Here is a 16,464-nt window from a genome sequence, read left to right on the forward strand (position 1 = left end):
CTGAGCTGCTTTTGGAGAGTCTCTGTTGTGTATGTGTATGTGTGTGTGTGTGTGTGTGTGTGTGTGTGTGTGTGAGTGTGTGAATGTGTGAGCTGTGTGAGTGCGCACTCCAGAGGGTGCATCTGCGATGATGTGACATTGCTTATAGCAGACATGTTCGCTGCCTCCGCTTCAAAACCCGATCGGTAAGCACTCTTATTGAGCCTCACTCTGAAGGACAGCAGTGGAACCTCAAAGGTTAATAGGACCCCTTCATTACCATAAATCTTATCAGCTAAATGAAATGGAGAGAAGGACCCCTGATTTAGTCATCCCCTCTGCTGGGCTAAGGGGAGACACCCAATCAAACCCCTGGGTTTTATTGGTCTTTTTATTATCTAAATGTACAGGCACATGAGCGGAGTGGCAGAGGTGACAGCCTGCAGCAATCAACAACAAAAAAAGACAGCCGCTGGCGAAAACACATTGTTGGTCTGTTTACGAGACCACAGTCATCCCAGAATATAGACTGTTTAGGCGTTGCATGTTTAACCACGAAGAAATGCATGAAGCGTTGGTCCCTCTGACAGGAGGAATGCATGGAGTTTGCTGTGAAGCCTTTCCACTGATGTTTGAATAAATCAGGCAATCTCAGGTGAAAAACAGCACTAACACCAGCTGATCAACTGTTCAATATGGTCAGCGGGAGTTCAAGTCTGATGTGGATGATTGGAGGCATGTGGCGAAGCCCACTCCAACCTGATCACAGCCAGGCCACCACTGACCGAGCATCCAAGCACACATTCAGAGTACAACAGGATGTCCCTAGGATGTCTAGAGGTCAAGTGTGCATGAGTTCTCAGTATGTACATCATCTGTATGTTGCTGAAAGAGAGAGAGAGAGAGAGTGGCTCCGAGAAACACAGAAGGAGGTATAAATCAATACCCACAATGGAGTCAGGTGGTTTGTATGTGTTTATTCCTGCTGATGTGTTGATTAACTGCCTGCACACACACTCCATCTATCCCTTTCTGTGTGTGTTCTCCAGGTGATAGGTCTGATTAAGTGGCCTGCTCACCCGGCCTCTGATTAGGACTAATGCTGGGCTGTATTTCACTGCACACAGCAACCAAGTGGATAAAAAAATATTCCTCCGAGTGTAAGTCTGTGTATGTGAGTGTGCCATTCCAATGATATAATATGTAGCGAACACATTCAAAAATAATGGCTGGCTCTTCGGATGAAGACGTTTGCATGATTTCTTGCTGTGTCCTACTGTGTATGTTCTATGTGTCTTTGTTAGAGAATTCATATTTAAAAGCATATGTGTAAAGGTCATTGTATGTTGACAGAGTGTGTGTTTGAGAGTGTTTATATGTGTGTGTGGTAATGGTTATTAATAAACTAATGGCTGATGAGGATGTACTGTATATGTGTGTGTGTGTGTCCTGGTCTGTCCTGTTCCCTGGGAGACATTCAATACCACTCACTGTTGCTAATGAGCTGTGGGACCTCATCAGCATTAATACTACATTAGTCTCAACCATCAATGGAAGCACACATACACATTCTGTATACAAATACAACCCACTCGCGCATACGCACACCTGTGCTAATCCATGAAAAAAAGAAAACAGTTAATAGGATTAAAAGGAATTTTCAGACCTTGCTATAACACAAATAATGCAATGTTATAATTACACATTTAGAGACTGACGATTAATCAAAAAACATGTAACAGGTTTAATTACCAAACGCTATGTTTCTATTTAAAAAGAACCATAAGTACATAACTGCCAGAGCAGGTGATTACATTCTCAGAAATGGGGCTATATTGTCACATACAACCCGTTTCTGTTGCCAGATGATTTTATTTATATCTTATGATTACAATTCTCTTCAAACTGCTGCAGCTCCACGTCTCGTCATCTTGTCAAAGTGTGTCGAGGGCATCTATGTGAGCCTAATATACGTAAATAGCCGGACCCATTAGCTTCTGAAGCATTTTGCCATCTGCCTGCAGCATTCAGGACCCTGTGGCTGGCTCATATACTGCAATCTAATTCTACTACCACAGGGAGAGGAGCTGAGGGAGAGAGAATTGTATTGTGACAGAGAGCAGGAGGGAGTGGGAGAGAAAGGAAAAGGGAGAGGAGAGAGAGGGCTACAGAGAAGGAGAGAGGTAGCTTAATGCAATAAAGCATGTAGTATTGACATCTTTCTCGTGTCTATTGATTCCCCATTATGTTGCTAACAAACCCAGGTTGACATTTTGTCATTTGCAATCATGTTAACACTGCGACTTGCACGCTCCCCTCCACAAACCGATCTATACCTACACACACTAGTTTGCACGTGTGCTCAAGCTTGTGCACACACATAAACACACTGTCTCTCTTTCAGCGAATGGGTAAGCACATGCATGGTCTCACATCATGGAGCCATCGAAGACAGACCCAAAACGCGTGTAAAAATGTCTTGAAAGTGGCCATGAAGCACAGACACAGAACTGCAGACATGGTGATTAACGGATTAAGACTGAACGTTTTAAGTACTGCTTTAAGTAAAAACACTGCTTTAAGTAAAAACATCAGAGTGGTCCTACATGACCAGAAAAGGATTGCAAATATGAATAAATGTATGATAAATGTTACTCAGAGACAGAAATAAAATGAGTCTAAAATCTGAGGTGTCTTTGTGCGTGTGAGAGAGTTATATGGTATATTGTAGGAAATGGTGGTTAATGGTGTGTGAAAGAAGGTGCATAGCTGAGATGAACTGAATCTAGGTGTTTGTGTAAGTGTGTGAGTGAGAGAGCGAGAGAGAGAGTGAGAGAGAAAGAAAAGCAGTCTCCAGTCTCCAGTCTCCTTGATGTCCCATCATATCATATCAACCTGAGGTTTCTCCTCTATGTCCCATTAAACTTTCATACACCAGTTAATGCTGATGGCTTCACAAACCACTTTACTACACACACACACAAATAGTTCACAGAGTGGTGACCCTGACCTGTACCTTCACAGACACAGTGCCATTAAAAATAGAACAAACCTGGATCAGTTAGAGCAGCTCACTATCCAGGTGGAAAATGGTCTTACATGCTTGTTTTATGGTATATGATGGTCTGTCTGTTTCATGACAATGTGTATGTGTCAGTGTGTGTGTGTGTGTGTGTGTGTGTGTGTATGTGAGCCCCCACAGGAGTTGTGCATGAGTGCTCGAGGCCTGTTGTAACATGAAAGAGAATGAAAACAGAGGAAGCAGAGAAGGGTCAGTTGGGGCTGAGTCAAACATTGATGCTGTGACCTCTGACCCCGCACAAAGCTCCAATTCAAAGGAGTCAAGGAGCCGCTACCAGTTAAAGAGCTTGAGTCAAGAGCCCTATAACTCCCCAGAAAAGCTGTGTTTGTATGTGTTGGTGGAGGGGGGGAATTAAAATGTTTTGTGGGAACTATCAGTGGAGGTTGGAAAAGCACAGATCAAAGATCAAGGACACAAAGACTGAACTTGACAAAGTTAGTGAAGACACATCTGGGGTGTGTTGACTCTATCTTGGTATTTTTGTGAGTAAAAACGCTCATGTGATGCCGTCCCCTGTGGCTTGTAAGCGCACAGTTCTTGAAGAAACAATAGTCCTGTTTCCGTCCTGGGATGTTAAACTGACCCTGAACACTTTTAGAGACAAACCTTCGGAGTATGAAAAGGACAGCACCTTGTATTGTGTTATCAGAATGGAATAAAATCAGCATAGCATTGTGAATGTTATCCCACCATCTATGGAGTCCAGCAGCCTGTGTACACATCCCATCAGTGTGCCTACTTATTCAGATGCTGGCCCTAACCCCGGACGCTGCAACATAATGGCTCATCCGTGGTTTACTCTCACCTCTCAAGCTCAAACTGGGTTTTCCTCTCCCTCCTCGTTTTTCACTCTGTCATCTACTCTTACTTTCACCCACTTCCCTCTCTCTCCCGCTCTCTCTTTCCACATTTTTTTTTATCTCATTCTGACATTCGCCATTTTTCAACGTGCTGAGCGCGAAAACTCCTCCTCCAAGGTCCCCGCTCCATCCCCTCGCCCTCCCTCCAACCCCTTCTCTTCTCTCTAGAGATAAGGTGGGTAACAGGTCCCCCCTCATCCCTCTACAATCTGTTTCTCTCTGTCACCTATTCCTTCACTGTCACATGCTGTGCACTGTTGACTGGGTATGAGGAGTAAGGGTGAAGCCTGGCATCTCTGAAATCAAATGTGCTCGAACTGATCTGGAAATGAGAGGGGAGCACTGTACTTGGATTGGGGAGGGGGTGGGCTGCCCCTTTAAGAGCCCAACCACTGGCTAAAGTGCACACCAGAAACATTTATGCACCATTACATCCTGATACTCAAGTTGCTGTATGTGTATGCATTAGTGAATAACTCACAACAATACTGAAATGTGTCTGAAATAAAAGCTCCTTGACCTCATACGATATTCTCCCTTACTTCTCTATACTCTGCAGTCCATCAGTGTGCTCATACAGGACAGAAAACACATCAGAGCCAGCGCATCCTTCCCCTCAAAGATGTAGAGGGGGGAAAGGGCTGAGCAGCTGTTGCATGTCTGAGAAAAGAGTCGAAGCTGGACTGAGCTGGAGCTCTGAACGGCAATCAGTGACACACTGAAGCCAGCCTGGCTGCTCCCACCATGCGTCCTTTTATTCCGCTTCAGCGCAGATGAAACGCAGACAGCGCCCCAGCCCCAGCCGGCACCCTCCCCCTCCCTGACTCCACACTCCCTCTGCTCCACCGCTTTCAACCGTGCAGCAACCAAGCAGCAATGGGACACAGAGATGTAGTCACTGGAAGTGACTTTCCAGCCTTGTCCTCTAACCAGGATGCAAGTCAGAGCAAAAACCAGTCACCACGGCGAATCAGAGATGTTCGGCAAGCTCAAATTCGAGTCCCAACACATAATTTACATGAAATAAAGCACGATCGCAAAACAGTGTGAAATAAAACGAGAGAATGGTGCTGTTTTCTCTCTCTCCTCTCGTACGTTTGTACTCCTCCGTGCACCTACTCTCTCCTTCTATCTCCCCCTCTCCCTGCTTCCACCGGCCCAGGAATCGATCTCCACAGGATCGATAAGTTGGCATGAATATTCCCTGCCTGCCGAGAGACTAGTTGGGGAGAGACGGAGGATGAGGCTCAGGCGCAGGCAGTGGAGGAGAGGGGAAGGATGGGGACGGAGACATGAGAGAGAAAAACACGGAGAAAGGAAAATAGGCGACGTGGAAATTAATCAACACACGGGTGAAACGGTGGCGCATCGTTCCTGGACAGCAAAAACGGACATTTTACGCAATTAAATTTCAATCAGTCTGAACGCTCCAGCGCGCCCAGGGAAGCTTCTTTGATTTGAACAACCGCCCCGCGAGTGTAAAGGACTCTGTTTAAGCCTTCAAAAGGAACCGGAGGAGTGTGTGTGCGTGTGTAAGTGGGTGTGTGCGCCGACTGCTCTACCCGCTGCAAGTGCATCGGCACCGAGCAAGGCGGGGCGGGTCTGCATGGCTGAGTCTGACCGACATGGAGGATGTGTAGCAGAGAGAAGAGAAAAAAAAATGTCTTACCGGAGTTGGAGCGGAGAGCCAGAGGGGACTTGAGGCGCCAGGCGTTGAGGTCAGGGGCAGTTCTCTGAAACACGAACGGCACCGGCAAAGGAACAAACATGATCTTCCTCCGGCTTCTTGTTTTGATGCAAATAATCTGACAGAAGTACTGTAACAAGCTCTGTGCTCTTCTGAAGCTTCTGTATCGTCGTCCGTCTCTCTGGTAGACAGCTTTGGGGAAATATTTGGTATGGAGAGCTCACAACATTCGCCGTTATGTGTGTACACATGTAGCCCAGCTGCGCACTTTTATTTACATGTATGTATGTCGACTAGTGGCCGGCATTAGTTTTGGTGTAAATGTGCATAGAACATATATGTAGGATGGTCCCTTGAGTGCAGCAGATAGCGTACAGTCCAGACTAACACACAGACGGATAGACAGGAGATCAGACCTCACTTCTACAGGCTACAGGAAAAGTTGTGTAACAATTACAGGCCTATTGTAGTAGCTTTATAATAAAAGGCTGTGTGTCACCTGCCCGTCGTTGATGCACCTGCGTCTCTCTGTTACCCTTGAGCTGCTAAAGCGTTCTCCTTGAGTAAACATAAAGGCCCGGGAGCTTATTTTTCCTCTCACTCCTCACCAGTAATGTTTCCTATAGGTGTGAAAAGGCATGAGAACAGTCACTAGCCTACTCCTGTAGCATCCCCGGCCGGCCTTAGCTTTGGTATTCGCTTTTAAATTTAAAACACCACAGTAAATGATGATACATAGAAACGACAAGACCGTGTAAAAGGCCAGCAGAGTTATAAAGTCTTATTTGGATTTCTGTATTTGGTTTGATCTATTGTATTTGGTCTCTAGCTGCACGCGCTCTTTCTCCCTCGCTCCTTTGCATGAAGGCTACATATAAGACATTCATCTGCTCGCGCAAAGCTGCGGATCACGTCGCGAGCACATTTAAAACAGCTTCTTTAAAAGGCTAACGTCAACAAATAAATAAACAAGTGGGGAAAAGGCTGCACACACACACACACACACACACACACACACACGCACACAAACACAACGCGCGCGCTTGGCCCTGACGCTCCTCCTCCCTCGCGCTGTCACAAGGCAGTAATTAAAACGCAATCAATCGATAAATAAATAAATAAATACAGCGAATAAATAAATTATTTAAAATACTACAACACAAAACAACAGAAATAAGAAAGCGTATATGATCCGGTTATGGTATCCCGTTTTATCGGAACACTTGCCTATCTCCGTCCATCCGTCTGTGTGTCTTTTTTGTCTGTCTGTTTGTCCCCGTTATTATTTGGGAACCCCAATAGCTCATTCGACCCGGCTCCCTCCAGGATTGTAGCGATCTGCCACTAGGCTGGCCGCAACATTGAGACGAAAGAGGACCCGCTACTACTCACACATCACCACCCCACCCCCGCACCTCCCTCCCTCCCTCCCTCCATACATCCCCTCCCTCCTCCCTCCCTCCCACCCCCATCTCCCTCCCTCCCACCCCCATCTCCCTCATTTTCACCACCGCTGCAAAAGGTATCCTGTATTGATTTCTGGATTTTTTCACCCCTCTTAATAATACCGGCTATAATGATGCCAATGGTGATCAGTGCATTACTAGAGGCCTGCTTGGGAAGGGATGAAGACCAGATAAGAGAATCCATGGATACCTATAAGTGCTTAACGCTAATACCTACCAGGATACCCAGCATGCACACAATTAAGTTATCTCATCACAGCTGCTTTTAATAAGCCCTCCTGGGTGGACGAGGGTGTATCATTATGTTATTCAGATATAGGAAGACAAGAGTGACCACTGCTGTTCCAAGCATGAGAAATATGAAGCTGGTTTGCAGCCTGGAGGTACTTTTAGGTGAATATAGTAAACAGTGAGATAAATGCAACATAGGCTATGCATGGACAATTTTCATGTTTGCATTTTAAATAGGTTCTTAAAAACCATAACATAAATAAAGTTAAAAAATGTATAAAAATACATAAGAGAGTCTGGGTGTCAGGGGATGAGCTCCTTCATGACAGAGGTGATCACCACCTCCCTCTCCTCCCTCCTGCTCCCGGATCTTGTTTCCTCCATCTGGGCCAAGCATGTCGGCCTCCCCAGCATGCCTCTGCTAGCCTCCTGCCCTCTCCCTTCCCTGCACCAACATGTTACACACTGTCAATTACAGGCCAGCATCAGTCAACGCCCGGCGCTTACACACTAGATTATTGTCAATATAGATTTTTAAATAGAAAAATCTATACCTTAAACATCGCAGTCAATACGGGCAAATCAATAGGAATGAGCAAGCTCTTTTTCCTGTAGGGCAGAAAGGCCCTTCCCCTAGGGCTCTTTATACCTGCTCACTTAATGCTGCGAGTGATTAGGCCTGTTTTAATGGAAATTGCACATACAATTTTGTTATTATCACAAGACTTGTCATTTTCTCCTTCATCAACAGACAGCCATATTGTCAAGAAATATGTGCTGCACACCAAACTGGCGTATCCTTAATTATGAAAAATGTGTCATTCTCTGTAGGAGACAACCAGGTTTTATTGTCCTTCTCCCTCCGCTTCACGTATGACAGATGACATCCGCAGGTCCAATGAGGGAGAGGAGGGGAAGGGAGCAAGAGGAGAACATAGAAGAGAGGAAGAGGAGAGAGAAGGAGGGGAGACAGAGGAGAGAGATGGAGAGTAAGAATAGATGGAAGGAGAGGAGGAAAACTGATAGAAAAGAGCAGAAATGAGTAAGGTGAGGAAGCAAATGAGAGAGGGGAGGAAGGGAAGTGAGGCAAGAAAAGGAGAGAGGAGAAAGAAGGAGGGAAGGGAGAAGTGACTAGTTGTCCTTCAAAGACCCCCTTTCTCCACAGAGGGAGCCATGCGCGCCCCCATTCCCTCCTCCCTACACTCCTTCCAGACAAAAGCAATTATTTCTTGTAGAATGTAGTGTGGTTGTGCGCGTCTGTGGAAGAGAGGAATGGAGGGAGGGTGTGTGAGATTGAAGGAGGGGAAAATAAGATGGTGTTGGAGGGGTAGAGGAGGATGGGGAGGTGTGGAGGAGGAGAAGGAGGAGGAGGGATGCGAGTACCTACAGCATCCACCCGACTCGTCCTCAACCCACTCTTCTGACCAAACTCTTCTTTTTCCTCCATCTGACATGACCGCAAAAAGACAACAGAAAACTATCAGCACTCGTGTAAAAAGACACCCCCATTAAAACACTTGCAGATGAATTTCTGATGAACTCAAACAGGCAGAGGATGCTTGGATGTCATTATCCTACAGTCAACGTTAGTCCTAAAAACTTTCAAAGTAGAAACAAACTCTTCTCTTTTCTTTTCTTTCTCTGGCTGGCCTTTTCTTTCAGGTAGACAAGTAAAATAGACTCAATCACAAGAATCCAAAGGCTATAATACCTGGAGATGGCATCTGTCCATCTGTGTGTCTGTGTCTAAGACTGACCACCAGAATTCAGCAGATTGCCCCCCTCACTGTGTTTCTTGCTTGGTGCCTATAGGGCCCCTGCAGCGAGTCAGTCTCTACAGTTTCACTCCCCAGGGACCCTGGGAGAGACCCATGGGCCCAAAGAGAGAGAGAGAGAGAGAGAGAGCTCCCCCAGGGGGTCTGCTCCAGCCAATAACCCCTGCTGGACCGCTCTCATCGGGGGCCCACATGGTCCTGATTGTCCAACTCCCTCCCTATCAAGCCTTACAATCCATACAGAGATATATAGCTGGTCCCATTGTTTTCTAGGCTGTATCTTCCCCCTGCTGTATTGAAAAATGCTCTTCCAAAATTCTCTCTCTCTCTCTTTGCCACTATTTTGTCAGATAGAGAAATACTATAATATATGTAATACTGGATACTAGCAGTATCCAGTAAGTCCAGTGATTATTGTATATTGGGTGTAAAATATCTACTTTTTTATCATCGCAGACATTTTAAAATTATATTTCTAAAGGCGTGCGTTTTTCGAAATCTGTATTTTCTTTCTGCACAAGAATGGTCACACTGTTTTTCTGTAAATGACAAAATGAATACAGCTTTTAAAGGATTGCATTTCTAGCACTTTCTACATTATGTCTATGCTGTAGTTTTGCAATGTACTACTACTTGTAATGTACTACTGAAAATCATACAAATTTTAAAATTTGGCAGGATGTCACAATTTTAATATGTATATTCTGCAAAGTCTACAAATTGCTGTGGGAGCAGGACATTTACTATACATAAATTTGTTCATGATTGCAAAGGTGCTTTTCATCTGTTGTCCATTTGTTAATAGATGGAAATTCTTTACATTATCTGGTATTTTATTACAGTTTTTCCACTCGATCATTAATGCATGACATGTAAATGCAAAATTAAAAAGTTAATAAAATGTTGCAACCTTACTTTGCTTTTCTTTGCATAGTTGGCAAATGGGAACAATTATTAAAAACGTATTTATTATGATTACATTTATTTTATGCCGACAATTGTCACTCACTAATGACCAGATGCAATTACTCTACATTTTCCAAGAAAAGGCACAATATTAATGTATTGCTTTAATAAATAAATAAAAAGGAAAAAAACCTGGTTGTTAAAATGTACTTTATTTGGTGGTGTGGTGATGGTTTTGCTCTCCAAACAAACGTATTCATAGAAAACAATTGTTCAATTCCTCACCACACACCACAGCATGTTTTCTATGTCATGTGCTGTAGGTCAGGATGTGGCATGAAATATTTATCCAATCAGAAAGAGCCAGAAGTATCCTTAGGCTATACATTAGTCATAACATGGGCCATGCATTAGTCATACAGTTTATTGCACTCTTGGTAATTGCCTGTTATTCATTTTGAATGATTGATTTGACTGGTTGAACACGGTGTTTGAAAATTGACCAAAATTATTTTTTATTGTAAATGATGCAGAAGAAGCAACGGCAACAGCAGGTTCCAAGTGAGAAATTATTATTTTGCCTCCATGAAACGCAGTGTATCAATCAGACCGCATGTGTGCGTGCGTGTGTGTGTGTGGAAAGTGTTTGTGTGTGTGCTTGTGTGGTCTCTTATTCGCCTTTCTGTGTGTGTGTGTGCGTGTGTGTGACCCAGATCATCGGTGGGTGTTCGCATCCATGTCATGGTCGTAGTCAAATGGTGATGTCATGTTGACAAACGAGCTGGTTGAATTAAATTCTCACTCATCAATAACAGCGTCGGTCGGGAATCAATAGCCACCAACAGTGGCGTTACTGGCTCTGTCAGAGGCCTAACAAGGCCCTATTAGAATGGACAACGCTCTCTCACTGTCGCCCCGTCCCATCTCAACCTGCAGCACAAAGCGCCAACGCACTCTTCTCATATCCTCTCTGCACACACACACACCAATAACACACAGCAAAATGCAATATTCACATAAAGCCATGCTCTGACATGATGTATAGATTTGTCAAGATAATATAGATGTGATGCATGGGCTTTTATAAGGTTTGTTTGTTGGTGTCTTTTCCAGTGTGTGTGTGTGTGTGTGTGTGTGTGTGTGTATGTGTGTGTGTGTGTGTGTGAGTGGGCAAGTACTGTTTGTGCATCTCGGTTAGAGCCAATGGCAAGGTTGTGCAAGCTTTGGATCCCAAAACGGAGTTCAGATCGAACCAAGATTCAATCAATCCAAGAAGACACACATGCAGGAGAAGAAAAAGTGAGCACTGTGTGTGTATGTAGATGTCAATGCCAATTCACAGCCACACAAAAAAGTCCCACATGCTCACCAAGAGTGATAAAACTTAAATTTAGATACACCCTCACAAACTCAGATACACATGTTGAGACAGAAAATACAACAGGACAGACACACAAACACACCATGACTGTACACCACTATCTCCTTCCTTTCACTCCCTGCATCCCTCCACTTTTCCTTCTCTCCCTTTCCTTTAGCGTACAACAAGCGTACTTATCCAGCTAAAGCCCTTGTTCTTTCTGTATTCCTTGTCTTTTTTATTAGTTTTTATTAACTTTGCTCTCTGTCAGCACTCTCAATAATCAATGCTGATATATTGCCAATATCCAGCTCAGTCCCTCGTGCCATCTTTCACAGAGGCTCTGTTATTGGGGTAGATTGGCCCAATAATAATGATATTTATTATAGATATTTATTATCTTGGTTTGTGGCAGTGCTGTAGACGCACCCTGCTGAAGACTTACATGCCAGCAAACTCACCGAGCAGACCCATAAATGCACACGCACACACACACACACACACGCACACGCACACGCACACACACACATACACACACACACACACTCTCTCTGGGGCTCTTTAATTTACACTGGTAATATCAGGCGATTATTCCCCATACAGATAGTGTAGGGTTATCAGCAATGTTAGCACAGTGGCTATAACCGTATTCACTCAACAGTATAGAGTCTACTGGACCTGCATGTGTGTGTGTCAGCTTGTGTGTATTGCTGAAGGTTCACCTATGGGAGCCTACTGGTGCTGAGCAGTGTTTAGAAGCCATGGGAGGGTTGATGGGAGGGGTCAAGATTCAAACAACGCTTGGTCAGGGGAGGGGATGCAGGAGAGAGGGGACTGGACAATCTGGCCTCTCGCCCTCCACAGCACCCCTCATCTCCCTCTCCTCCTCCTCCACAAACACACACATACATACACACACTCCCCAACCCCCCCAGGCCTCATCTACACCCCCTCCATCTCCCTCCATCCCTCCAGTAGCCAGGGCCCCAGACGGTAATCCACCCCAGTGCTCCTCATCCTTTCATGTATTGATTTCCTCTCCTGCGCCACGGTTACATGTCGCACCCACGTCATTGGGTCCGGCTGCTTCTGCTACCACCCCCTCCCATCTCTGCCTCACCCATCCACCCACCCTTACCCCCCCACCATCTTCAACAACAACAACAACTAAAGGGGTGGCGGGGGGTGTACACCCAACCCATCCAGGAGAGAGAAAGACAGAGGGGGGAGGAAAAAGAGCAGGAGGGGGCTAAAGGGAGAAAAAGGAGGGCAGATAAAGCACTGCAGTATTTCAGCAAAGCAACCAGCATTTTACAGGGATAGAAACAAACAGGAGACGATGGAGAGAGAAATAGCAGGAAAAAAATCTGCCCCTGGGGGTTGCAGAGGATATTGTGGAAATTATCAGAGTGCGACACACGCTGGAAGTCCATAGCGAGAGATTTATTTCAAATTTGTCTTTGACACTGAAATTCATCACTGAGTAGGCCTGTATCCGCTCTAATTCTAAAGACACATCTGGATGAATACGAGGAGCCATGGTTCTATTTTGTGAGAAATAAAGAAATTCATTATTAGAGCTGCAACGATAAATCGATCAGTCAATTGATTATTCTGCAATCATTTTTAAATAATTTTCAGTTGTTTCCCAAGAAAAAAAGCCAAAATTCTCTGGTTTCAGCTTCTCACGTGTAAATATTTCTTGCTTTTTTCTATTTCATATCCTTGTAAGCTGAATCTCTTTGAGTTTTAAACTGTTGGTTGGACAAAACACAATGTTTGAAGACATTTTCTGATATTTTATAGATCAGACAGATCTATAACCCATTATTATCGATAACGAAAATAACTGTTTGTGGCAGTCCTATTCATTATTCATTATCAAATACTTAAAACTAAAAATAAACTAAAAATACAGGGAATCCAATCTGTTCAAAAGCTCAAATGATCCTATCCTTAGCCATCATTTATTTTAGAGGGGGAGGTGTCATCTTAATTTAAAGCTCACACTTTTTGACAAAACTCTTAACATGAACATTGACATGAATTTGTGCTTTTAAAACATCCATGTGATCAATATGTGCTCCAAAGTGTATCTCAGTGTGTGTGTAACATCCCTGAGTGAACGGATGAAGTATGTATGAGACTGCAGTCTGGGCGCACGACAGGTCAAGGTTATGTTTTGAGTTTGTATGAGTGCGAGTGCATCGCTGTCATGCCGTTGTGTGTGTGTGTGTGTGTGTCTCTTGATCATATCTGTATCTGTGTACGAGGTGAGAGGGCAATGCCCGTGTATTACATGTGGTTGTGTGTGTGTGTGTGCTGAGTCTGCAGGTTCCTATTTCTCATCTAAAAAAGCGGTCAGTAAGAGTGACCATCAGGCAGTTGGAGCCTTATTGTCGGCAGGACCCTGCATGTGTGTGTGTTTGTACAATCTCACGTGAGTAAAGACACATATTTTTCATTTATCAGTGTGTTTTCAAACCAGCATGTGTGTGTGTGTGTGTGTGTGCATGTGAGAGTGCATGCTGTAAGGCCATCCCTATCACCAGAGCAAACACAGGCCCCATCACTACAAAGTAAACAGCAGCTTGGCCCAGTGTATGCATTTTAAACACTTTATCGCTCATTGTCTAGCCAACACACACTCTGCTATGAAATAATATGTTATTTTACATTTTCTGCAGATGTCACAATGCCAGTGGAAAATGTAAACATTGAAAGCTTAAGCAAAACAGTCTCCCTGTCAATGTCATCATCATCACTGTCATTGCCAGATTCACCATTACCCTACTAACGCAGCCATTAAAGAGTCTTTCAAACATCATACATTTAATGTCACTGCAGACCATTAGATTATCCTTGAGCAGTGATATTGAAGTTTTTCCTCTCAATGTTGCCGACAATAGTTGCTTTTCCTTGCTTGCCATTTGAAAGCACTTATCTTAAGTGGATCTATGGAGGGTAAATTGTAATTGCAACACAGTAATGCTACATATGGTCCATATATTGTGTGTTGTGCAAGGCACTCAACTGCACGCTGAGAGAGAAAAGCAGCAAATGACTTTAGAAAAGGTTAGCACAATTTGGTCAAGTACAGAGGCTATAAAAAGAAAACACTATTAACTGAATGTCTGAATTTGAGCCTTAACACTTAAGCCAAGAAAAGGTCAAATGCACACACAGACGCAGCACACATATACAAACAGATGTAAAAACACATATATGTTCTCGTCTATACATGCAGGGAGACATAGCTTAGTGCACATATAGTTTAGCTCGCACACACAGAAACACAAGTGTGCTTGCATGCATGGAGACAAGCATGGACACACACACACACACACACACACACACTCGGATACAGCCAATTAGGTCCACCACCTTCAGAGAAACACCAGTGGGCATGTAAGATTCGGAGTCCAGCGGGCCTCTAAAGCCTAACACAGTCATAAGCCAGAAATAACACACACACGTCTCCAGTAGGCTCTGCAGACCATGTGAAATAGCAAGGCAAAGACAAAACACTCCATTCCATCTCTGACATTTCCAATATCTGTCCATCCCTCATAAACCTCTGTTCATCCATAAAGTGACTCGTTCTTCACAGCTGAACATGTTCCATCTGGGCAGCTAGCAAGCCAGCAACCCGCTGCCTATCCCTCATGCTTGTTATAATTACAAAATTATTGATTGTCTTTACATTTTACAGCTTTTCGTCTGCCTTACAGCTAGACACGTCCAAGCTGAAAATCATGACAATATATTATAGATTTGGTGTGAGTAGCAGTTTATTTAACTGTGTTGTTTGTTCTTTTGTTTCTTCTCTGCATGTGTCTACCCAACTTGTGTTAGGGAGCTTTTTCAGTCGACCTTCCCTCACAGTTCATAACCCTGTTTTCCCTTCTCACCTCCTGCACTCCTTCTTCTTCGTCTCTCACTCTGTTAATTCACTACACTGTCACTGGCCAGTGTATTTACCTAACACCAATCTCTTTCCTCTTCCCTCTTCCTCGCCTCTCAGTCCTTTTCTCCATCTCTGCCCCTGCGAACGGTGAGACTCTGTGAGTGAGTGTGCAGGAGATTTAGAGCGGGGATCAATAAGAAATTTAAAAATCAATGCACTTAGCGCCAGGAAATCAATGGGCCTAATCGGGATGCCAATCGGCCCAGTCAAAACAATTAAGAGGGAAGAAAAATGTTTAACAACCCCCTCTCTCTTGCTTACACAGACACAGGGGAGAGAGTGACGGAGAGAAGGAGGCCTAAAGAGGAATATCAGAGGCAGACAGAGAAGGATGAGATGGAGTGATATATGGGAAGGAAAGGCTCAGGAGAAAAAGCTCAAAGCTTAGACCCAAGGAAACAAGGATTGGAGGGAGGGGCAGAGAAAGGCAGGGAGCTAGGGACAAGAATGGAGATAAAGAACAGTAAAAAAGGAAGAATATGATGCAGCGGCGTGACCGTCATGAAGGACAACAGAGGAGAAGAGGAAAAGTTGAAGGATGCAGCTCGATTTCTCATCCATGCTTTTCATATGAATATTCTGGCGTTTGTTCCAGAAAGAAAAAGAAACATGTAACAGAGCTGAGGGTTACAAATGAGGTTACGGTCTGTGATCAGAAACACAAAAGTAATACCCTCCCTGTGGAAGTGGCGCTATGTGGTTCATCAAAGACATCCAAACCAGCTGCTCCCACATGGTCAGACACAGTGCAGTGTAGCACTCATCCTCACCAGACAGCCAATCAACTGACAGCCGAATCACAAACGACCAACACTTCCAAATCAACGACATCAAAAAAGGAGACATTTTCCCCCCTGTTGAAGCATCCAATCATACCCAATGTTTGTCAGCCCGGGCACCCAATGAGGATGCTGGGGTTGAGTGCGGGAACAGCAGAACGAGTTGGTAGGTGGTGGTGGGGGGGCTAATTTGGGGTCAATCAATAGATCTCCCCTCTCTCTATCTTCTGCCTGCTCACCACGTAAAATCAATGGGAAAGCCAATAGTTCCCCGCCCCAGTGTGGATTAGTGAACACACAACTAATCAGCCAGTCACTGAAACTGACATCTCAGCTATTAACCTATTGATACAGGACACACGTGTTGAATAC

At 44.3% G+C, this 16,464-nt stretch overlaps 1 protein-coding gene across 7 annotated transcripts in view; it reads right to left on the minus strand.

The window, feature by feature from the left end:
• The window catches only part of pou2f2a (POU class 2 homeobox 2a), a 63,450-nt gene that overhangs the window by 33,028 nt on the left and 13,958 nt on the right, over positions 1-16,464 (minus strand). For 2 of the 7 annotated variants that reach the window (XM_046045905.1, XM_046045899.1), the window contains exon 1: positions 5,591-5,690. The exons of the other annotated variants lie outside the window; for them this stretch is intronic. In XM_046045905.1, the coding sequence (XP_045901861.1) occupies positions 5,591-5,690 (100 nt within the window). Of the gene's footprint in view, positions 1-5,590; positions 5,691-16,464 lie in introns of those variants that run through there. 7 annotated transcript variants of the gene reach the window in all.

The sequence above is a fragment of the Micropterus dolomieu genome, linkage group LG03 (assembly GCF_021292245.1).
Source record: "Micropterus dolomieu isolate WLL.071019.BEF.003 ecotype Adirondacks linkage group LG03, ASM2129224v1, whole genome shotgun sequence".
Lineage (NCBI taxonomy): Eukaryota > Metazoa > Chordata > Actinopteri > Centrarchiformes > Centrarchidae > Micropterus > Micropterus dolomieu.